Raw genomic sequence first — 25,303 nt, 5'->3', positions numbered from 1 at the left:
CTAAAAAATAATTATTAGCATAAAACCTTTCTTGATTACGAGTTATGGGGAGAGGTTGATAGTATAAAACATTGTGAGAAACAGCTTCCTCTGAAGTGACGTAGTTTTCGAGAAAGAAGTAATATTCCACAAATTTGAATTCGAGACCTCAGATTTAGAATTTGAGGTCTCGAAATCAAGCATCTGAAAGCACACAACTCGTGACCATGGTGTGACAAGGGTGTTTTTTCTTTCATTAATATCGCATAACTTCGACGACCGATTCAGCTTAAACTGTCACAGGTTTGTTATTTTATGCATATATGTTGAGACACACCAAATGTGAAGACTAGTCTTTGACAATTACCAATAGTGTCCAGTGTCTTTATACTAAATATAGACTCTGACAGGAAGTGTGTTACCAAAAGATTGTCCGCTTTGTACTGATATTTGATAAAGAAAGGTTCCTCTATGGTTCAATGAATGTGTAAGTTGAATAACTACAAACACATACAGTACCTTTTGGATTTGGATTCCATATAAGGCTCATGTACAATGTATTTATGATTAATTTGTTTGCTTAAAATCCACAAGGCATTTTAATTAAAAAAGGTAATTTATATTTTATAACATAATTTTAAGAACAACAAAAGCAATACAATTTGTAATCTCAACCTGGAAGTGCAAACCCAATCTGGTATCTTTGTTACAAAAATTAATTACTTAAAGGTTAACTTATGAATGAATGAAAGGGCCGATAAACTAAGCAGACGGCTATTTTACAAGTCAAGTAAATCCTTTGAATAAATGTCCAACGCAAACACAAACAAACTAATGTTCATAAATGAGCACAAACAAATGCGAACCCATAATTACTGTGGCTGTGAACCCAAGTACAAAATGTTGTGTCTTAATGTTTACATTGCTGAGAGGCTTAATTTGATCTCACTACAGATTTGGTCTTAAGATATCACTCTGCCTATTAAAGGGCTATGTACTTTTTGTAGGACTAAAAACACAATGTCCACAGATTTTCATTAAACTTACACAGTTTGAAGATAATGATAGTAGAAAGCTTCTCTGAAAATATTACGTGCTGAGGTGCTGTAGTTTTTGAGAAATGAGTAAAACAATGTCCTGAAAATAACTTTCGTTTCGGTGATCATGAGACAAAAATTAGTTTAGCATGTAAAAACGTATTTTCGTGATATTGTTTTACTCATGTCTAAAAAACTATAGCACCCCAGCAAGTAATATTTTCAGGGAAGCTTTCTACTATCATTCTTCAAACAGTGTAAGTTTAATGTAAATCTGTGGACCTTTTGAAAAAGTACCCAAATCCTTTAGTTGAAGTGAGTTCAGATATATACAAGGAGGAAGTGAACTGTATTATTATGGATGGTCCACAGTTCTTTGTCTAGACCTTTATTATAAGGAACATTACAGAATTGGTAAGAAAAACTTGCAGAGTTCAAAACAGGGCGGAGTTACACTGTATTGTATCATCACAGACTTAAAAGGAAGGTACACTATTGGTAATTGACAAAGACCAGTGTTCTCACTTGGTGTATCTCAACATTTATGCATAAAATAACAAACCTGTGGAAATTTGAGCTCAATTGGTCATCAGAGTTGGGAGAAAATGATGAAAGAAAAACCCATCCTTGTTGGACGAATTTGTGTGCTTTCAGATAGGAATAAAAGACTTCTAGCTAGAAGCCTTTTATTATTTTAGTGAGAAATTACCTCTATTTCAAAATCTAATCTATGATACTTCAGAGGGAGTCGTTTCCCACAATGTTTATCGCTCAGTGAGCATTTTATTCATTTTTGTTTTGGCATCGATGCGATTTAATTTACATTATTTGAATTGAATATCATTATTGTCTCTATTAAACATCTATCTCTCTACTGAACCAACAAATTACTTTTCCAATATTTATAATTGCGTCCCCTTCAGGGTTGAGTGGGAGTCACAGCTGACAAAAAAAATTAAAATGGTACATCAAAACGATTGCAACACCTGGTATTAAAGGATTCGCAAACTTTTTCCAAATGTCCACAGATTTACATTTAACTTACAGGGTTTGAAGAGAGTGATACTGGAAAGCTTCCCTTCAAGTATTACTAACTGAGGTTGTGTAGTTTTTGAGAAATGAGAAAAACAAGTCACAAATAATTTTCGTCTCAGAAAGACGAAAATTATTTTAGCATGTAAAATCCCATTTTATAACCAGTTATGATAATATTCCAAAACCATAGCATAACTGGTTAATACGTTTTTACATGCTAAAACTGAGACAAAAATTATTTGTTTTACTCATTTCTCAAAAACTACAGCACCTCAGAAAGTAAAATTTCAAGGGCAGCTTTCTACTATCATAATCTTCAAACTGAATAAGTTTAATGTAAATCTGTGGACATTGTGTTTTTTGTAAGGAAAAAGTACATAGACCCTTTAAAGACAGTGGACACTATTGGTAATTGTCAAAGACTAGTCTTCACAGTTGGTGTATCTCAACATATGCATAAAATAACAAACCTGTGAAAATTTGAGCTCAATCGGTCGTCGAATTTGCGAGATAATAATGAAAGAAAAACACCCTTGTCACACAAATTTGTGTGCTTTTGATGCTTGATTTCGAGACCTCAAATTCTAAAATTGAGTTCTCAAAATCAAATTCGTGGAAAATTACTTCTTTCTCGAAAACTACGTCACTTCAGAGGGAGCCGTTTCTCACAATGTTTTATACCATCCATCTCTCCCCATTACTCGTAATCAAGAAAGGTTTTATGATGATAAATATTTTGAGTAATTACCAATAGTGTCCACTGCCTTTAAGAAGCTTAAAACTTCTATTGGATCTATACTTTTCATTACAAGACCAGTAATCAAAATATGAATGAATATTTTGCAAACGTTTTACATGTGCCATTTAAAACTGGTTTTATTTAAACAAGCACTTACACATAATAGGAGAAGATTTTATTTGATCTGTCCTTATGGTTCCAATGCAACCGAATTGAAAGAAAAAGAAAATAATATGACATTGTAGAACATAATTTTTTGCTCTGTTCAAGGTATTACACAGTGAAGCTGTAGCAGTTTGCAGTTTGTCCTGTCTTGAGTTTACTGGCCCGATGCTAAAATCACTGGCCTTGAGCCAACTGTGCAGTGCAGAATGTCACCCTAAACGCCCCCCCCCCCCAAAAAAAAAAAAAAAAAAAAAAAAAACCCACAAAAACCCCCTAAACTTAAATAATTTAACTACAATCCAGGAAGTTTCACCTGACATTACAACAAAATCAAAACTTTGCATTTCTGCTGTAAGTGTTCATTGTGTTTTGCATAGGATTTCATGGCAAACCACTTTTGAATTTAGTGACCTTTGACATCGCTCCACAACCAAACTGATGCAGAATATAACGCATGTGCGCACCAGCAGGCAGATTCCAAAAGGGAGCAGTGTACATGGTACGTGTTAAACTGCAGGATTGAAATCCATTTGGTTGGCTTTTTCACTGAGTGGTTAACCTGCGCAATCTCAATGGAAAATGCAGTGTATCGTGACAGTTCATTTGAAAGTTCATTGAACCTTTAACATCTGATGGAATTTTTTGAGGCACTCCCAATGTTTGTATTATGGTACATGTATCAGATACCTACATGCAGAGCTTGCGTTTAAAGGTAGAGGACACGATTGGTAATTACTCAAAATAATTATTAGCATAAAACATTATTTGGTAACGAGTAATGGGGAGAGGTTGATAGTATAAAACATTGCGAGAAACGGCTCCCTCTGAAGTGACAGAGTTTTCGAGAAAGAAGGAATTTTCCACGAATTTGATTTTCAGACCTCGGGTTTAGAATTTGAGGTCTCGAAATCAAGCATCTGAAAGCATACAACTTCGTGTGACAAGGGCGTTTTTTCTTTCATTACTATCTCGCAACTTCAACGACCAATTGAGCTGAAATTTTCACAGGTTTGTTATTTTATGCATATGTTGAGATACACCAACTGTGAAGACTAGTCTTTGACAATTACCAATAGTGTCCACTGTCTTTAACACTTGACTGCAGGCCAAGGAAGATGATTTTAGTGTCTGGCCACTGAACTTGTGACCGGACAAGTACGACAGTCTTGAAATTCAATCTTCTCAAATCTACATACTAGAAACATGCATGTTAAACTATGGCTGTAGAAACATGCATGTCAAACTATTATGGCTGTGTCAGGACTCACAAGTTTTTCTCTCATTTGATTCTGGTCTTGCACAAGAGTAATCTGGGTCCAGTAAACATTTTGAGCTACAATGTACAATCCCCTCAGTCTTGTGGAATTTTTTCCCAAATTGTAGCCCTGAACTACACATCGTAAGTGTTCATGCATGCCCATGATGCATGAACAATTCTATCAAGGAATCAACTACAGCCTACAGGAAACATGGGGGAATAGTGAATGGGGCTAAAATTACCTCACAACATTCTGTCTACAGGGATTCACTCTGTAGCATGAACATGACTTTAAGGCTTTTAAAACACCTACATGTACGGCAGCCTGATGTAGGTGATGGGATGGTAATGGAATTTGGCACAAAATCTGTGATGGCCCTATCGCCAAAAGTTCTCAGTCTCGACATGCAATCTGACCATAGAGCAATGATGTGACTGTGTGCCAAATTCCACACTGGTATCATCAAAGGTAGATTTCCCCAATTATTTCCCTTTTCTATCCCACTATCCCAATGCTGGTTGCAGTCAGTCAGTGTCCTCAATGGTGATTCAAGAAGAAGAGATTTAATTTAGTTGCACGACAGCTCATCTGAACACAGTACTATGCAGTGCTCATGAACAGTCTAGACTCTTCATCACACACTGTTATTATGTAAACATTGGAATGCAGCAATACCTCTTTGGTGCTTAACATTGTGATCTACAATGTATGAAACTTGAAAGCAGTGTTTTGATCTGAATCAGGGAGATTTTGTACAACTATCAGAGATACAAGAACTACATTCCACACCATAAGGGAAAAGGATTCCACAATCAGGGAGGTTTTGTTCAATCAGAACATGGAAAGATTGGTTTATTGTATTCAGGGAACTTTCTGCAGAATCAGGGAGAGTTGCCAGCTCTGACATAAAAGCCCCATAGTCGTGGATTCCCCCCTCCCCACCCAAGTATGATGTGGATTTGTTTAACTTCCATCATAAATCATACAGATCTAATTCAAAGGTCAGATTTTAAATTGTATTCATAAATACCCCAGACAGTTCCGCTACTCCTATTGGTGGAGAGCGCGTCATGTGGGTGTTTAAACGATTGATAATGACCAGCTGGAACTGTTTATAACCTGCTGGCTTCCGTGTGTCGGGCATGCGCGTACACCAAAATTATCACGTGGAATTCATAGCTATTAGTAACAACGCGTAATCTATTTCTACATGTAAGTGCGCACGCGTAATTTATTTCTAAGCGTGCGCGTAAGCTATTTCTAAGTGCCCGCATGTATACACAACCCACGCAAACAGATTATTCACAAAGTTAAAAAAAAAAAAATACTTCAAACCTTGAATTTTCAATTGTCAAAGTGTCTATAAGTGTATTTTTTTAACGTTTTTTAACAAAAGTGCATTTACGAATGGGAACAAAAGAGTAGTGACTCGTTCTTAAACATCCGTTTAAAACCTTGCAGGATCATTGTCGTGCTAAAAAAGAACCTCGACTTTAGCTCAGGCCTTTATCACACTGCAACGACCCTGCCGGTTTAAGAGCTCGTCGCTACCCTTTAATTCCATTATTTATAACCAAAAATGTCTGATGACTAGGCACTTATCTTTCGATGTTGCTAATCACAATCACAACTCTTTACATTGTACACAGAGAAAGCTTTAAATGGACTCAAAATCATCAAACCAGTGATATGGGTTCTGGAACAGACAGGGTGGTCTGTAACTCAAAGCTCAAAGAACGGCTGATTGTCAGTATCTGTGTTCTTATCAATCTGAACTAAAATAACTTCTCAAAATAAGTTGCAAGGTTCAATCCTACTTTTTGAAATTGCGCACTCCAACCTGCATCGGTTGCAATTTTTCAGGAATATTTTGAATGTCATACTAAATAAATAATGTTATGTTTTAAAGACATTCTAGGAAGCTAAATTTACAGTAACATTCGGCTAACAATACATAATGTAATTACTTCCTGCTAAGAAGGTGAATGGTTTTCTAATGGCAAGTACCATCCATTCAACCTGTACTGTCAAATCATAGAGATGTATCAAAATAGCTTCATGGTCAAGTTGAACATTTCAATTTGTCACAAAAAGGTGGTGAGTAGGACACTTGCAGGCAATGTATGATGTATCCCCGACCCCCCCCCCCCCCCCCCCGCCTAAACAACAAACTTGACACTCCAGACAGGCTTGCAGAAAACCTGCATAAGAGCCTGCATAACTCAGACTGTACATCATGCTACATGTACACATTAGTGCATACAATGTACACTAACTAATGTGTACATTGTGCACTAGGGACCTGAGTAGCCTACATGTACATGTATAAGACTCGTTCTGTCCCTTGTTTACATTACATTAGTGCATACTAATAGTGCATGTCACTTTAAAGGCAGTGGACACTAATCAAAATAATTGTTAGAATAAAATCTTTCTTGGTGACAAGTAATGGGGAGAGGTTGATGGTATAAAACATTGTGAGAAACAGCTCCCTCTGAAGTGCCATAGTTTTCGAGAAAGAAGTAATTTTCCACGAATTTGATTTCGAGACCTCAGATTTAGAACTTGAGGTCTCGAAATCAACCATCTAAACGCACATAACTTCGTGTGGCAAGGGTGGGTTTTTTTCCATTAATATCTCGCAACTTCAATGACCGATTTAGCTCAAATTTTCACAGGTTAGTTATTTTATGCATATGTTGAGGTACACCAACTGTGAAGGCTAGTCTTTGATAATTACCAATAGTGTCCACTGCCTTTAATGTACACTGTACAGTGCCGTAGCTTACAAAACTCACACTAGTGCATGAACATATTAATGGGCGCGTTCGTTAAGCTTCCCTGGGTCGACCCCGGTCTGCCCCGGTACGTTCGAATAGAGCTCATCGCTACCCTTTAATTCCCTTATTTATAACCAAATATTCCCTTATTTATAACCAAAAATGTCTGATGACTAGGCACTTATCTTTCGATGTTGCTAATCACAACTCTTTACATTGTACACAGAGAAAGCTTTAAATGGACTCAAAATCATCAAACCAGTGATATGGGTTCTGGAACAGACAGGGTGGTCTGTAACTCAAAGCTCAAAGAACGGCTGATTGTCAATCTCTGTGTTCTTATCAATCTGAACTAAAATAACTTCTCAAAATAACTTGCAAGGTTCAATCCTACTTTTTGAAATTGCGCACTTCAACCTGCATCGGTTGCAATTTTTCAGGAATATTTTGAATGTCATACTAAATAAATAATGTTATGTTTTAAAGACATTCTAGGAAGCTAAATTTACAGTAACATTTGGCTAACAATACGTAATGTAATTACTTCCTGCTAAGAAGGTGAATGGTTTTCTATAAATGGCAAATACCATCCATTCAACCTGTACTGTCAAATCATGGAGATGTATCAAAATAGCTTCATGGTCAAGTTGAACATTTCAATTTGCCACAAAAAGGTGGTGAGCAGGACACTTGCAGGCAATGTATGATGTATCCCTAGCTTTTGTATGATGTATATATATTAGCTTTTGTCAAGGGGCTCACCCAAGTGAGCAACGCGGGGTACCAGGGAAGCTTATCGAACGCACCCATTGTGTACATTGTACAGTAGGGACCTGGGTAGCAAGACTTGTTCTGTCCCTTGTTAAAATGTACATTACATTAAGGTGCATACTTCTAATAATGCATACACTTAAAGGGAAGGTACACATTTGGTTATATCTCAAAACAAATATTAACTTAAAAACTGACTTGGTAGTGAACATTGGAGAGCTGTTGATAGTATAAAATATTGTGGGAAACGACTCCCTCTGAAGTAGCATAAGTTTTGAAACAGAGGAAATTTCTCACTAAAATCATAAAAGACTTCTAGCTACATGTAGAAGTCTTTTATTCCTATCTGAAAGCACACAAATTCATCCAACAACGATGGGTTTTTTCCCCATAATTTTCTCTCAACTCCGGTGACCAATTGAGCTCAAATTTTCACAGGGTTGTTGTTTTATGCATATAATGTTGAGATGCACCTAGTGAGAACACTGGTCTTTGACTACTACCAATAGTGTATCTTCCCTTTAAATGTACATTTTTATACATTAAAACAGTGCCGTAGGCTACAAAACTCACATTATTGCGTACACTTAAATGTGTACATTCTACACTTAGGGACATGGGTAGCCTACAAGACTGAATGTACCTTGCATGTATACGTAATGCATTAGTGCTACACTTTAAAGGCAGTGGACACTTTTGGTAATGTCAAAGACTAGCCTTCACAGTTGGTGTACCACAACATGCATAAAATAACAAACTTGTGAAAATATGAGCTCAATCGGTCATCGAACTTGCGAGATAATAATGAAAGAAAAAAACACCCTTGTCACACAAAGTTGTGTGCGTTTAGATGGTTGATTTTGAGACCTCAAGTTCTAAATCTGAGGTCTCGAAATCAAGATCATGGAAAATGACTTCTTTCTCAAAAAACTATGGCACTTCAGAGGGAGCCGTTTCTCACATTGTTTTATACCATCAACCTCTCCCCATTACTCGTCACCAAGAAAGGTTTTATGCTAATAATTATTTTGAGTAATTACCAATAGTGTCCACTGCTTTAAAAAATGTCCAAATGTACAGTAAGGGCATGAAACAACCAAGAAGGTCTTAGTGCCACAGTAATGTTTCAGGACTTGATGACTCAGAGAGACATTAATACACACAATGACTACGCACACTGATAACAGACGAAATCTTTCATGAACTAACAGTTCCTACATAAAATACCCCTTCCTTCACAGTTGAACCTTGGACTTTACTTTGCAGACTATTGACCCATTTCACCTGACGTCATCACCAAAAATATCTTGAATGCGCCATACTGGTGGGCAATTTCACTGTGTGTTTTCATATATTACTCTATGCATAGAGTATGCGGTGCGTTGTGCAATGAAGTGCGCATTTTAGGCGACGCGGCGTTAATACACGTAAACCTAACTGCCCACCAACATGGTGAGCGTGGCATCAGTCGCCGCGTGTGACGCGCGCGCGAGGGGTCAATACAGGGACAAACCCGCAACATTGAAAAACCATGATGTAATTGACTTTGTTGCCAAACTTGGGAATGTTTTTACAATGTTGCTCCTAGATTTTACATTAGATGTAGGGGAACCATTTTTTTCCCTGTAAAACATCTCCCTCTGAAATGAGGTCACATTCAAGAAACCTGTGTCTGAAATTAAATGAAACAACAATCAGCTGATTCAAGTTGTTACATTCAAACTTAAGGGACAGCCTCGGATCGGGCGGGCGAGATGGTCTATGAAAAGCGTTGTTTGAAACAGTTTGTTATAAAATTGGTTATACATTGGTTAGAATATTGAATATGGAATGGTTTATTCGTCAAGTAAATGTAGAGATGTATAGAAAGATGTTTTAAAAGTAATCATAACGACCAACACAAATTTGTCTCAAAATTGCATGGTTTACCTTTCATTGTGAACTAACAAGGCACGCCATTTTGTGGAGTCATGTTTTTGACTCCATAAAATGAAATGGCCGACTGTGTAGGTCGCAAAGTAAAAGGAAACTTCATTTCTTCATTGTACTAATATTTAACATGTACATTAGGGCTAAATGTCCAAGGCCACACACCCATTTGAGCTATAAGAAATCTTGTAAAAAAATGTAAACACTATGGCAAAACAGTGACTAGCAGTGACAGTGCAGAAAGTTAAGCCAACAACAATCACAGTTAAAACGGATTTTTGGCAGTTGTTCAAAATTTTCAAAACACCTCCAACTGTTTGAAATGCAGACACCAACAGGCACAGTATCTTGCAGTCATTATTGCATAAATTGCATACTATTGGTAATTGTCAAAGACTAGCCTTCACAGTTGGTGTATCTCAACATATGCATAAAATAACAAACCCGTGAAAATTTGAACTCAATCGGTCATCGAACTTGCGAGATAATATTGAAAGAAAAACACCCTTGTCACGCAAAGTTGTGTGCGTTTAGATGGTTGATTTCGAGACCTCAAGTTCTAAATCTGAGGTCTCGAAATCAAATTGGTGGAAAATTACTTCTTTCTCAAAAACTACGTCACTTCAGAGGGAGCCGTTTCTCACAATGTTTTATACCATCAACCTCTCCCCATTATTCATCACCAAGAAAGGTTAAATGCTAATAATTATTTTGAGTAATTACCATTAGTATCCACTGCCTTTAACGTGGGAATACAGTGGTGTTGGTAGTGCATGGAGGTAGGGTCACCAACATGTTTATAGACGATGTGACCTCTGGCGTCACACGAAAACCATAACATGATTCGCGCGCATACCGCCGGGCAAAACCTTTGTGTTTTGGCAGCCAGCTAGAAAGTGTAAGTAATCTTGCCATGACTACGTGTCTTTTTGCCCGGCGAAACATGACGTATACAGTGTTTTTTCAATAGAGGGCGGTTTAAATGTAAACATGGGTCACATCGTCTATAGAACCTGTGAATTTAAAACTGATTTTGGGCAGGCGTTTGCTTTGAAATACTGACACCAACAGGCATGGTATGGTATCTTGCCTAATGTTCAACAAACTTGATCATGTATTGTGTGGTGAGAGCTGATTTCCAGTACCCTCTGTTTAGAATACAATGCATGCCTCCCCATGCAGAAAGTGCGGTACATGTAGGTCATTCTAAATCGCTAGTTGTTTGTTAAATCAGTGTAGATAAACACAAATAGACTCAAGGGATATGTGCAATGGGGCAAAAATCACATGATTCAAAGAACCCTGGTGTATCTACAGGCCTGGAATTACACTGCGGCCACGACGACCATGGTCGACGATGCCCTTCCAACTGGCCGTGATGCCCCTCGGAAAAATACAATTTTTACAGCCAAAACTGCCGTGCCCTTACTGGTTGTGATTGCTACCACCAGGCATAGAGCATCAGAGAGATATATATATTTATGACAATACATTAAAATCGAGGGCTATTAAAACTGTCTGGGGATATGTTACTTAAACCCATAGTTTATTTTTAGCCAGGTTGGCTACTTTTAAAGCCATTGGACATATTCGGTAAAAAGTATTGTCCAAAGGCCCACACTTCGTGTATCACAACTTATATATAAAATAACAAACCTGTGAAAATTTAGACTCAATTGGTCATCGGAGTCGGGAGAAAATAACGGGAAAACCCGTCCTTGTTTCTGCACGTTTCGCCGTGTCATAACATATGTTTAAAATAAATCCATAAATCTCGATATCGAGAATTGATATTGTTTTAATGTTTTCTCAAATAGTAAAGCATTTCATGGAACAATATTTCAAGAGAAGTCTTTCAACATTACCTTCTGATATTTGTAAATCTGTGAACTTTTAAATTTGTTCCTATTCCGAAAGTGTCCAATTACTTTAAAACAAAAAGCTTTTTAAAAGCAGAAATATGTATTACCTGTATTTGACTATGCACGTATACAAGAAAGGTGTGAACAATTTTAATGTGAATAATTTAAGGATTTGATAATCACTTAAACTGATCTGAACACAGTCGAGTGTCTGAGATCATGCTGAAACTAAAAAGACTATTTATTTTAATGGATTTGTCGTTGATTTTGCTGAAAGACAAAAGGGCACTGTGGGGCCTTTTTCCATCCCATAGTGCCATTTTATCCATTCAGCAAAATCAACCAGGCATTGCGATTGCATGGAGATTTTCTTTTATGAATGTGTGTCATCTCCAGACTCCAGCTTAAATATCTGGGCCTAATTTCATACAGCATGTTATAAGCATACAAAAATCTTTCCCTATGGCGCCACCACTTTTTCATTTGATATGAAATAATTATAGTATCTAATTTACCTCAATGAGATATCCCTTTTTGTAAAAATGAGTGAAAAAGTGATGGCGCCAAACGGAAAGTTATCCAAATTTGCTGCTTGGCAGTTTGAAATTGGAGAGCGCTTAAATAGCTGATTTTGTGTTTACTGCGCAATTTCCATTTCATAGCGCTTCTCAGTTTAAAGCACTAAAAAATGGTATGCTTATCTTCCAGGGTTGTCAGACAACTTGTCCATCGGGCAACTCGACGGTTCGGACAGCTCGACCATTCGGACCGCTCAACCGTTCGGACCGCTCAACCGTTCGGACCGCTCAACCGTTCGGACCGCTCAACCGTTCGGACAACCCAATGATTCTGACAAATCGACTTTGAGACAACTCGACAGATGACCAAGACAAGTCGATGGTTGAACAGTCAACCTCCACACTGACATGTTTACACAAATTTCCTGTAAATCCTAACCCTAATCCTAACCCTACCCTCCCCCCTTCCCCGGCCCTGTACGCACCTCACGCTAATGCTCCGTAACAGCCATCTGTCAACGTGTCTTTGTCCTATTACAACTCGACTTAGGACTCCTAAGTCGAGTTGTCTAACAGTTGAAAAAAAGTCAGTCGAGTTGTCCGAAGGTCAAGTTGTCCGAACGGTCGAGTTGTCCGAACGGTCGAGTTGTCCGAACAGTCGAGTTGTCCGACAGACGAGTTGTCTGAACACCTCTTCCCTTCCAGTGCTTACTCACTGTATGAAAATGAATGACTAACATAACATTCAATAGAAATCAAAGGTGAATGCACAAAATGGCCACCAAATTTTCTTGTCAACCTGTAAAATATATGCAAATACTTATATGCATATTTTCCCGCTACAAAAAGTTTATAAACAATTTGCTAATTTAATACGGTGACAATAAGCCAATGGAAAATACATCAGGAATTGTGTATTTTATTGTCAAGCAAGCACATTAAAAATAACTCACCTTCTTCACACAACACATCCACTCCCCGCAGAATAAGTAGTACAGCCAATCTCCATTTCTGAACAATTTCCAAGTTTTGTTCGTAGGTGTCATACTTATTCACACGAAAAACAATGTCTCGTTTGGATCTGAACCCACCGCTTGCCACTGGTTTGTTGTAGGCATACGAATGCAGACACACAAATGCCGTGGTGTCATTTTTAGGCTTCTTTGTGGTCAAATTTGTAAGTGAAAGTCTAGAGTTTTGAGCTGGATATGTCCCACGGCTTCTGCCACATTCACACCCAACAACATCAACCATGCGTACGGTACCGCTGAGCTGCACCCGGTCATTGCTGCCGTTGATCGCCTTGGTTTTCTCGTACTCGAGACGGTCCGGGTAAAGTGTCACCGTAACTGCAGAGCATTTTCCTGGGTGCAAAATGAAGTCATCTTGGAGGAGAAATATCTCTTCGTCGACACAACTATTCAGTTCTTCCGATGACATGGTTCTTTTCTATGTCTTACCTGCTAACCGATACTCCCACTTTGACGGGAAAATGTTAATCTAAACCAGGTCTATAGACTTTGCTCTGTTCTGTGTCAACGTTTTGTTAGGTTCACTGCACGTGAGTTTGGGTGGTACAAAAATAATACATATCTCTCCACACATTCTAGAAACTGCATGCAGTGTGTACGTCGTGTACATCGTGTACATCGTGTACGTCGTGTACATCGTGTACGTCGTGTACGTCGATGGTGGTAGTTGTGGTTGTTGTTGTTGTTGACGTCACGATCTTTGGCGCTTGCACACTGTGAATGAATTATTCATGAGATGGCGCTCTCATTCTCATTGACAAAAACATAAATACTGTGTATAGCATGTAGTGAACCGTAGTGAAAGTTGACACAGAGAGGGATGTGAGTGTGTGTGATTTCATATTCACTTCCTCATGAAGACCGAGAGCAAAACAAAAAAGGGATACAAAAACACAGAGTTGGTCCACAAGGAATTATTTGTACAAAGTCAATAACAAATGCTGTCTCCACAGGGTTCCATGCAGTGTATCCTCTTGTGTGGTCATATCCGGGTTTCGTGGTAATAGAAAATCGAGGGCTAATTGACCCCGGCCTCAAAATAATTCTAAAAAAGTGACCCACTTAAAAGTACTCAACAACAACTACAACACTAAAAAAAAAACACTAAAAAACCCAAATGTTTTTGTCTACCAAGAACTTTGTAATAACTATGCATTGTCAAACCATGGAAATAGGCAAGCGGTCAAGGTTCTACCCATCGGAAAAAAATTATAACTATTTGTATTGGTATTTTTTATTTTGTTTAACAATATAAAACAAATTTCTTTCTTGACTAGTTACAAACACTAATTTTGATTCCATGGAGGTAGGCAAGCGGTCAAGGTTTTCCAATAGAAAAAACATAACAATAATTATTTGTATTGTATTATTTTTGGGTTTTTTATAATTATAAAAAAATTCTTTCAAATAGTTGTTTTGTTTGTTTATGAGGACAAGTCACACACGCTAATTTTGATGCCCGTGTATGCTTAATTTCCTGTGGATAGTCTGAACTACATGGCCAAACAGATATAGTAGTCCCAATAATGATCTAGAACAAAATTTGAAAAAGTTTAAAATAAGGACTAAAATGTAAAAAAAATTTCATTGACAAGCAAAAGAGACAATTAACGTTGACATATGTTTTTTACAGAAAAAATGTAGGCCTATATCCCTTTCATTTAATTTTATTCACACATTAATGTAATACATTATTAATTAGTGTACATTCAGACCATGTAGGGATTCATCTATATCTCACTCAGCTATGACTCGCTCTCGTTACATCGGCTCCCAAAAGCCTCCCCTTCGCGCAGGAGGCGGGGCGCAAGAGCAAAATTCATACCACTTTTGTAAACAGCGCCCTCTAGATTAGAGGGCGCCCTCCATAAACTCCATTTTATAACTTTGACAGTTGTGATGTTTGTGTTTTGACATGTGCTCAGGCAGCAGATGAAGTGATCGTCAAACAGTTGATCAAAAACTAACGCCACAAGAACTGGAATTAGTTGTTTTCTTTCGTGGGAAATCCCTTTCGTGTTTGAAGGCCAGCAAAAAGGTAATTTATCACGAGATTGACAATTTAGTCCTGAGTGTAGGGTATGACTGAGATCATTATCTAATTCTAATGTGAGACTTAATAAAAATATAAAAAATAAAATAAAAAAATCGGTCCATTGCAGGCAGTATTATCATTTGTTTGTTTGTTTGTTTAGATGATCTTCCCATCAAGGGATTTCGGCAAACTCCCAAAAGGGGACGATGGGCTTGCATTGTATTTATAAAGTAGTTTGGTTTAGAACTAGTTAGGGACCATAGTGAGTATTATAATACGTAGTACAACTAGTTCATAAATATGTTCACTTTCGATTAAAAAATTGTAAGTTGATTTCCAGAGCAGCTCTCATCTGTTCATCAGCTATATATATTGTCTTTGGTTGGGAACCCATCATCATAAAAGTAGAGTCTGATCATGTTTTGAAAATGTATACACTCGCTAACCTGCGCACAAGCTACGTACATCATGCATGGTCTGACTCTTATTACTTCTCCATGCAACATGTATTGTAATGAAACTGATGCATTGTTTATTAACGACTCTACATATTGCACATGTATGGTCTGTAATGACGTTTGGTAAAGACTACTGAAAATTAATAGCAATAAAAATTTACTCGGTAAAAAGGACTGTTGCTTTAAATTAGCATTTTGTAAAATGCATGTACAACTAACTAAACATTTGTACAGGATTAAAACAATCGACTGGCTCGACAAACTAAATGTATACGTTTCCTTTTTAACAACTGATTTAAACAAAACTTTCAGATCTTGGTTTCTTCTCCCGTCCTTCCTCTACAGTAATCCACAATGGCTCGTCGGCGTCTTGAAGCAGCAATAAGAGCAGGCCGTGCAATCGATGATAAAGAGGCTAAGACAGAGGGTGTCTTTACTAAGCTGATACCGCTGAGGGACATCGATATAACAAGTGCATTCTCAGGTGTCTATAGTCTTCAATTCTCTCATGATGGCGAGATGCTCGCTGTGGGCTGCGGAAACGGAGGAGTCTTGGTATGAGTTCAAATGTTCACCTTTCTTTTCTGAGGGATGAGTAATTTCATACTTTTATCAGAATATAGACTTTTTAAGACTTTTTAGAGTCTGCCTGCTGAACAATTTGTTCGTAATTTTCTCCAAATAATAGTAGTCATGCCCTTTGAGGTGTTCCTCTACCACCGAGGACATCTACCATTCCAAAAACTCAATGGAATTTATGACCCCAGAGTCCAGGGTTGCCAAAAAGTGAAAAAGCGATCATGGAAGATCATGAAAGACACTATAGAAGTACACTGTTTGGTTTAGACGTATACAGACAAATTTACCCAAATCTAATAGTGTGTCCACATCTCAAAATGGCTTATTGCAATGTACCTCCTAAAATCTGGATCCCGGTGTTAGAATTTTTTTGTCTACAGTGACAATCACTCCGCACCAATAAGACACTGGACACTCTTGGTAATTGTCAAAGACCAGTCCTCTCACTTGGTGTATCTCAACATATGCATAAAATAACAAACCTGTGAAAACTTGAGCTCATTTGGTCATCAAAGATGCAATATAATAATAGAAGAAAAAACACCCTTGTCACACCATAGGCTGTGTGCGTTCAGATGCTTGATTTTGAGACCTCAAATCTAATTCCGAGGTCTCGAAATCTACTTCTTTCTCGAAAACTGCATTACTGCAGAGGGAGCCGTTTCTCACAATGTTTTATACTATCAACAGCTCTCCACTACTCGTACCAAGTAAGTTTTTATGCTAGCAATTATCTTTAATAACTACCAATAGTGTCCAGTGCCTTTAAACCTGTTTACCCATTAATCATTATTTACATTTCTGATCTTCCCACCCCTAGTTGTACAGCACATCAACTGGTGGGATGGTGAAGACTCTACACAAGGGAGGACGGATGGAGCTCCCTGTGATGGGACTAAGTTTCCATCCTAGCCATAGGGATGATCTGGTTGCCGTGGGTGCCGATGGGAGCGTTACAACGTGGAATGTGGACAACTGTCATAAGAAGTTGGCAAATAAAGGTTAAAATGGCAAAAGGGTTTGTGTTAGAACTGGAGGGGAGTTTAATTCATTTCTTAAACCATCTCAGCTCCCTGGGGAGTATATAGCCTGTTTAAAGGCGCGCTACTAAAGCTTATTCAATCACAAGAACCATCTCTGCCCGTCACAGGTACCCATTTTCCCCATGGTGGAGAGAATTGTTTAAAGTGTCTTGCTCACAGGGACACAAGTGTCACGACCGGGATTCGAACCCACACTCTAGTGAATAGAAGCACCAGAGCTTGAGTTTGGTGATCTTATCCGCTCAGCCACGACACACCACGATGTCAGATTATCAGGTGTTGGGGCTGAGCTGTTAAGGGCTATAGACTTAAGTTCTGTACTTTACAGAATGTGGGTTAGAATCCTGGACTGGTCAGTCATGACACTTGTGTCCTTGAGCAAGGGACTTTATCATAATTGCTTCTCTCCACCCAGGAGTACAAATGGGTACCAGCAACAGCTGGGAAGTAAACTGCGTTGGGACTGGTGAATTATTCTCAGTCGTTTTAATGCCAATGAAACTGGATATAAACTCCGGCCTGATGAGCCATATTGGCTTTCAACATTTTTTTAAAGTATGATTTCGGAGAAGAGCTTTTCCTTTAGGTTTTTGTTTCATCTGTGAGTACAGTAAGTTATGCATGGGACAACATTGACAATAGTGCTGAGACTCACACCAAAGTATGAACCCAAATTCATAAAGATGTTGAGCAGAAAATACTGCTTAGCAAATCTATTAAGTAGGGGTGGTGTTCGAAGGTGTCTCTGAACAGAGCTGGGCCCAATTTCATGGCTCTGCTTACCGGAAAATTTGGCGCTTATGATCATGATTCCCTGGTTACTTGCAAGCGTCAAATTTCTGCGCTAGCCTTGTAAGCGTAGATTGCCTAGTAATGTGGAGTATGCACGCACAGAAGCCAAGATTCGCTGCTAACCCATGAAATACGCTTTCCGTAAGCACAGAATTCCCTGCTTCCGTAAGCGCCGACTCTGTGCACATGGTAAGCAGAGCCATGAAAATGGGCCTTGGTTTGTTACTCTCTAATCATCGTCAAAATATTTACTATCTTTATTGACGCTCTTTTTCCCGTCAGAGAAAAATAATGAGATCAACGCGTTAGACTTCAGTCTGGATGGAGATGTGTACGCCACAGCTGGGAAAGATCTTTGTGTCCGAATTTACGATGCTGAAACACATGAGGTATGTACAACAGTTTTAGAGCCTCAGAAAAAAACCCACAAGATGGCAAGGGGTTCATTCTGTACGACATGATTCTGGGTAAATCTGGGTTCCCAGATGAAAATTAGTTACCTACCTTGCCCCCCTCCCCCCCAAAAAATGTCACCAATACCATCTTGGCACAGTTCTTCACAGTCCTCATCCTCTGTCCACCCAGACCACAGGTGACAGGGTGAGTTGTGGAGATTCAGTCAAGTATTTTGATATAAATGAGTCTTATAAGTAGTTTCTTGAAAAGTCAAAGTGTAGTTGCGTGGCGAAGATGTAAGCAGCAGCAGAAATTACATGTGAACTGGTTCTAGAGATGGTACGATGTTCGGCCAAGAGGTTTTCTGAGGGAAAGCATGGGGATCACGGTGGGACATGAGGAATGTCAGATATGTGTGATGTTGACTGGTGACTAGGGATTTGAAGACATGTAGACATAGTTTGAAATCATATCTGTTCAAGATGGCGTTATCTTAAACCCAGTGATGATTTGTCTCTCAAGCTTCTTCAGATGTATGAAGGCTCTAATCAGTTACTCCTTGAAGAAGATGACGTGAATGACTTCGGACATGGAAGGCGAGTCTTTGCTCTGAAGTTCCATCCCGACGACAATAACATCTTTGTGACCGGAGGCTGGGATAACTGCCTCAAGGTAAAGTCTTAGGCCCTTTTCGAAACCAAGGCTTCGGCTCAAAATTCGGGTTAGACTGCGTGCTTTGCATACGTGCTCAGCCGTCGATTTCACAAAGAGTTAGGATTCGTCTTATTAATCTTAAGGTCTGCATGCTACAGTGCAGGTTTGGGACTCGTCCTAAGTCTTAAGATTAGTCTTAAGTTAGGAAGAGTTTTGTGAAATCGACGGCAGGGCTTTAGACGAGAGAACGGAGCCTAAAGCCAAATCCAAGCCAAAGCCGTGGGTTCAAAAAGGGCCACAGTCATGTTCCCTGTAATTTTTTCCAATAAAAATAATTGGTTAGAAGCCTACAGCAGCTTAATAGTATTTTAAAAGCATTAAAATATAAATCACTTTGAAGTAATTTAGTGAATTTTTTTATGTAAAAAGCAGTTTTTATGCCCCTAAATTCGAATTTACATCAGTTGCACTTCTCAGTTTGTGTATTCCTAATGGGGTTATTCTTCCTGCATGGACACATTTGCTCCAGATTTCTGGTGATTTAAAAAAAAAAAAACTTTTGATATGAAGACACATTAGTTTGATTGTATACAATTAAATTTAAATAGGATTAAAATGGTTTCAAAAACCAAAGGTATACGTTGCCTTTAAAGACCAGACAGTTTGCACTTTAGCCTCATGTTGTTTTTGAGTAGGAAAACCCCAGAGAAGTATTCCTTGTAAAGCCACCGCAATCGGGTTGTTACTGAAAACCAAATCCACATGGTGCCCCCGGTGTGATCGAACCGGGTTCCTGGAGGTGGAAGGCTAGAAAGACTCCTCCTTCGCATACAACACAATGGAAAGTGACGTCCTACCATGGGCATAGATGAACTGCAAACAACAACAAACAACAGCTTGTAGCGCCACATACACAATTAATTGTTTTAGAGGCAGTTACTTTTCAATTTTCTGAAAACAAATATTGGCAGAAAATCACAGCAAGACACCTCTCAGAGGACATCAAGTCTTCACATAGTGTTTATTTTTATGTTATTAGGTTTGGGACAAACGAACGAATCATGGAGTTCAACGAACTATTGGTGGACCACATGTGTGCGGAAATGGCATTGACATAAAGGTAAAATTGTAACGTTTTGTAACTTCATATGATTAGTGTGGGAAATGGTGTGGTCCTGTTTTTTGAAGGGAAAAAAAAGGGTTTTGAGGTGCAAAAAAAGCACAATGCAACAGACACCAACCAAGGAAAACAACACCACACCAGCACACCCATAATAGAAAAAACTCACACAACCTCAATACTACTCTGCAACACTCACAAAACCAATATCCAAACTCAAAAGAGCTTTTTATAAAACTGCACTAATTAAAAACAAAAAAGTTGTTACATGGCCTTCTCAAGCATCAAGGCAAGTGTTATTTAATGAAGCCGCATGTGGTCAGACTCTAAGAAAATTAAAAACTTAGTCAAAAATACCAAATTGTAATGTATTCATGAATATGCATGTCTTGTTCCAGGCTGGTAAGATCCTACTGGGTAGTCTATGTCAAGGGCTCCTTGGCTCTGACAGCTGCATAAAGCCACGATCCACAGCGACTGGAAGGGGAGACCATGCGTGAGGGTTAAAAGCCTTATACAAACTGTTTGTGGTTTGCAAAAGATGCACAGATTTGCAAATTTACATTGTAATGTATTCATGATTATTCATGTCTTATTCCAGGCAGGCAAGATTCTAACTGCATCCTGGGTTGCAAAAGATTCACAGATATGCAAATTCATATTGTTATGTGTTCATGAATATTCATGTGTTGTTCCAGGCTGGTAAGATACTAACAGCATGCTGGGTTGCAAAAGATTCACAGATTTGCAAATTCATATTGTTATGTATTCATGAATATTCATATGTTGTTCCAGGCTGGTAAGATACTAACTGCATCCTGGATTGCAAAAGATTCACAGATTTGCAAATTCATATTGTTAGGTATTCATGAATATTCATGTGTTGTTCCAGGCTGGTAAGATTCTAACTGCATCCTGGGTTGCAAAAGATGCTCTTCAAGTATGGGACATGGCTACGGGTAGACTTGAGCAGTCTGTCCCCCTCTCCGGCAGTGATAAATCTGGAGAGTTCCTGTACTGTGCCCAGTTTTGTGACAGCAATGTTGTGGTTGCAGGAGGGAGTGGAATGTGCAGTGCTCAGGCAATTAACAGAACCACCAATAAGGTAGGAGACTTATACAAGTTTATGTTTTAAAATTATTTTTGTTTGCAAGTCGAAAGACACACAATGTTTGAAGGCCACTTCAAAATGTTGTCAACTATTTTTTCAGGGGGCCTTTGCCACCTACTCCTTAGGACTGCAACAAGGTTACCTACCCCGTTACAGTGAAGTGAAGAAAGGCTGGTAGAGCAAAAAGCACTACCTCCTTAACTTTTACGAGGCAATCATGGTTTAGTGGTAATTACTCAAAATCATTATTAGCATAAAACCTTTCCTGATTACGAGTAATGGGGAGAGGTTGATCGTATAAAACATTGTGAGAAACGGCTCCCTCTGAAGTGATGTAGTATCGAGTAGGAAGTAATTTGCCACAAATTTGATTTTGAGACCTCAGATTTAGAATTTGAGGTCTCGAAATCAAGCATCTGAAAGCACACAACTTCGTGTGACCAGGGTATTTTTTCTTTCATTAATATCTCGGAACATAGAACACCAATTGAGCTCAAATGTTCACAGGTTTGTTATTTTATGCATATGTTGAGATACACCAAGTGAGAAGACTGGTCTTTGTCAATTACAAATAGTGTCCATCCCAGTGTCTTTAAAATGTGAAGTTATAAACCACACTAGAGAAAAACTGACTGGGTAAATTCCCTTGTGGTTCATAACATTATAAATTTCCAGTGTACATAACCTAAGAGTGCTGATGGCGCAAGATGGGGAACTCTGGCTGAAATTTGAATAGGGCACCAACGCCATTTTAGTAAGCAACCCTTTTGATGCAACAATAGATCAGTGCAGATGATGATCATCGCTGTCAACGATATATGGGCCTGAGGTTGTAGACACAAACAATTTCAAATGTAGACACAAACTAAGCTTGGGCGATATCGATTTATTTTATTCACAATATATCGCCGACATTATATCGCGATATTCGATATAATCGCGATTAATTAAATTTGACATCATCAGTCTTCAAACTCCAAGTGAAAGTTGTAGAAGAGCCAGTCATAGCATAAGAGAGGTGTTCTAATGACCTATTCTTCTGGTTTGACTCCAAACCTATGGGGTGCAAGATGTCTCAGCTAGCAAATACATCGCGATATATCGCGATATATCGATATTTCGATTAAAACCAAATCCATCCGACATCGAAATCGTTTCCAAATTAATATCGCGATATTTGATAATATCGTGATATCGCCCAAGCTTAACACAAACAACTACACACACCATTCTCTCAATTGCATTTCTATTAAAAAGCTTGTGTCAAACTATGTCCGTTGAGTGTTAAAGAGGGGATTCGTTCCCCCCAGAGATTATGTGTCCCCCCCCCCCCCACATGGCAAACTCTGTACAAACTTCTTCTGACAGCGCCCTCTTTTGAATCATCCTCCGATCCTTCAGCCCACATTAATTTCATGTATGGGGGAATCTCTGGTGGACAGATTTCTCTGGGACACCGGCAACTGCTGCATCAGATTTTACTTATTGAACACACAAATGGCTGATTATAATTGGTCACTTATGAATAAAGCAAAAAAAAAGTTAATGGTCTGACTGTTTAAGCCTTCAAGAAATACTGCTAGGATTTAAATGTCAGTCAAATATTTTGTGAGAATAGTCAATACTCAGTAGGTCCAAAGTTAATTCTGTTTTCTTGATACATGAGTACAACTAGTCAAATGCAATAGCGCCCTCTCCTGACTCTCTCGTAAATGATAGATTTTAGTATCACCATTGGTTGAAATAGCGCCCTCTTTAGGTGTAAGAACTTATCAATCATCATACAGCTGCTTCAGCAGTAAAACCCTCCCTTGTTTCCGCACGTTTTGCCGTATCATGACATGTGTTTAAAATAAATCCGTTAAATATCGGTAATTGATAATTGTTTTAATGTTTTCTCAAAAAGTAAAAAGCATTTCATGGAAAAATATTTCAAGGGAAGTCTTTCACCATTACCTTCTGTAAACCCTGTAATTCATTTGTAAATTTGTGAACTTTAAATTTTTGTTCTGTTCAGAAAGTGTCCAATGGCTTTAAAAGACAAAGGTGCCAAGACTGGAACTTGAACCCACACTCTGCTGATCAGAGCTTGAGTTCTGTGCTCTTAACCGTTATGGCACAAACACACCCTATGAAATTAGACCCGGCATACTGACACAAAACAAACAATTGAAAAAAAACAGGCCATGTAATTGAAGGCAACACGTATTTGTGTGGAAGTTACAGTTGCACTCTTTATTTTGATTGTTATTAATGATTAAACCATGAACGTGTTCCCGAAGGGTAAACCTGAGCTTAGGTTTTATAAAAAATTAAAAGCGATTATTTTTAATCTCCATATGGAGCAATAGAATATGACCATGATGACAGGCCGTGCACTAAACTAAATACAATACAAAGTACACATATACCAATTATAACAACAGTAATAATAAAGACTTGTAATGCGCACATACATGTATCCATCCTGCTGGGTGTCAGGCCCAGTAAAACCCCAAAACAAAACGAAAGGAAACAGACACAACAAAAAATATGTATCCCAAGGCAGTATGTACTAACCCAAAGCAACCAGTGAACTAGTCCATGGAAACTAATGTTTTGTCAAATGGCAACCAGTGTAATAGGCCATAGCAACCTATGAACTAGGCCATGGTGAAAGAACTAACCCATAGCAACCACTTTTCTAGCCCATGGCAATCAATTTACTAATCCATTGAAACTAATGTACTATCCCATGGCAATCAATGTATGGGTCCAAGGCAACCAGTGTACTAGCTCATGGTAACCTATATACAAGCCTGTGGTAACCAGTGAACTATCCCATGGCAACCAATGAACAATCTCATGGCAATCAATGTACCAGCTCTTGGCAACCTATAACTTGTGCCTTGTTTTTTTACAAACCTCCCAGGGCTCATCGTGGGAGTATAAACTAGCGAGGTGCACTTTTATTAGTCATTGTTTAAGACTGTTGGGAAAAGTGCTACTATGGAGTCTACAAGTTGGGGATTATTTAATAAAGTAGGTTGAAGCCAATGAAGCCAACGAGTGGGTGTTCCAGCGAGGGGGTGTCAATAAAAGATCTCAATTTCGTTTTTCTTTGAGTAGTTGCTTTTTAAAGCCATTTTACACTTTCGGTAAACAGTATTGTCCAAGGCCCACACTTCGTGTATCACAACTTATATATAAAATAACAAACCTGTGAAAATTTAGGCTCAATCGGTCATCGGAGTCGAGAGAAAATAAGGGGAAAACCGCACGTTTCGCCGTGTCATGACATGTGTTTAAAATGAATCCGTAATTCTCGATTTGGAGAATTGATATTATTTTACTGTTTTCTCAAAAAGTAAAGCATTTCATGGAATAATATTTCAAGAGAAGTCTTTCACCACTACCTTCTGTAAACCCTGTAAATTATTTGTAAATCTGTGAACTTTTTTTTTTCTGTACCGAAAGTGTTCAATGGCTTTAAGAGATTGGATATCAACCCCCCCTCCCCCACATCCCCTACATGAAACCTCCCCTAACTATTGCTGTTTCAATTGAAAGTTTATTTCAAAAAGAAACTCTGCACACAAGTATTGTTGGCTCTGCGTGACAAATTTTTCAAAATTCTTTTTTTTTTTTTACTCCAAGTCCAACAACAAATGCGATATGATACCTTGCCTTGCCAGTCTTTGTTGAATCTGTTATTTTGAACAAATATATTGAATGAAACTCTGAAGGAAGTGGAGATAGACATATCAACTGCATGTACTTTCACTTTTGGTTTGTGGGATTAGAGATTTGTGATGCCATCAAGCAAACAAGTTGTTTGTTGCCCCTGCCGTCGATTTCACCAAACTCTTTTTAAGTTAGGATTAATCTTGGGACTTAGGACGGGTTCAGTTCCGTATCCAAAGGCGTTGGACACGGGTTACCCGCCCTAACTCGTGTTAGGATTAATCCTAACGTTTCGTGATTTCGGCTCCAGGTCTATTTAAAATTTGTTGTACATTTGAAAAGAGCAT

At 38.4% G+C, this 25,303-nt stretch overlaps 2 protein-coding genes across 3 annotated transcripts in view; one reads left to right on the top strand and one right to left on the bottom strand.

The window, feature by feature from the left end:
- The window catches only part of LOC139943927 (sphingosine kinase 1-like), a 32,750-nt gene extending 19,020 nt beyond the window's left edge, over positions 1-13,730 (bottom strand). Inside the window, exon 1 of the mRNA XM_071940822.1 lies at positions 13,028-13,730. Within this exon, the coding sequence (XP_071796923.1) occupies positions 13,028-13,514 (487 nt within the window). The 5' untranslated portion in view covers positions 13,515-13,730. The remainder of the gene's footprint in view (positions 1-13,027) is intronic.
- A 1,253-nt stretch (positions 13,731-14,983) lies between these two features.
- The window catches only part of LOC139944330 (uncharacterized), a 30,227-nt gene continuing 19,907 nt past the window's right edge, over positions 14,984-25,303 (top strand). Inside the window, exons 1-7 of one of the 2 annotated variants that reach the window (XM_071941323.1) lie at positions 14,984-15,143; positions 15,944-16,153; positions 16,998-17,178; positions 18,295-18,401; positions 18,931-19,080; positions 20,102-20,182; positions 21,075-21,287. In XM_071941323.1, the coding sequence (XP_071797424.1) occupies positions 15,953-16,153; positions 16,998-17,178; positions 18,295-18,401; positions 18,931-19,080; positions 20,102-20,182; positions 21,075-21,287 (933 nt within the window). In that variant the 5' untranslated portion in view covers positions 14,984-15,143; positions 15,944-15,952. Of the gene's footprint in view, positions 15,144-15,910; positions 16,154-16,997; positions 17,179-18,294; positions 18,402-18,930; positions 19,081-20,101; positions 20,183-21,074; positions 21,288-25,303 lie in introns of both variants that reach the window. The other variant, XM_071941324.1, reaches the window with a different exon arrangement.

Source organism: Asterias amurensis, chromosome 11 (assembly GCF_032118995.1).
Source record: "Asterias amurensis chromosome 11, ASM3211899v1".
NCBI classification, from domain to species: Eukaryota; Metazoa; Echinodermata; class Asteroidea; order Forcipulatida; family Asteriidae; genus Asterias; species Asterias amurensis.
Note: the sequence above shows the minus strand (reverse complement) of the source record. Positions and strands in the feature narration are given on the sequence as shown.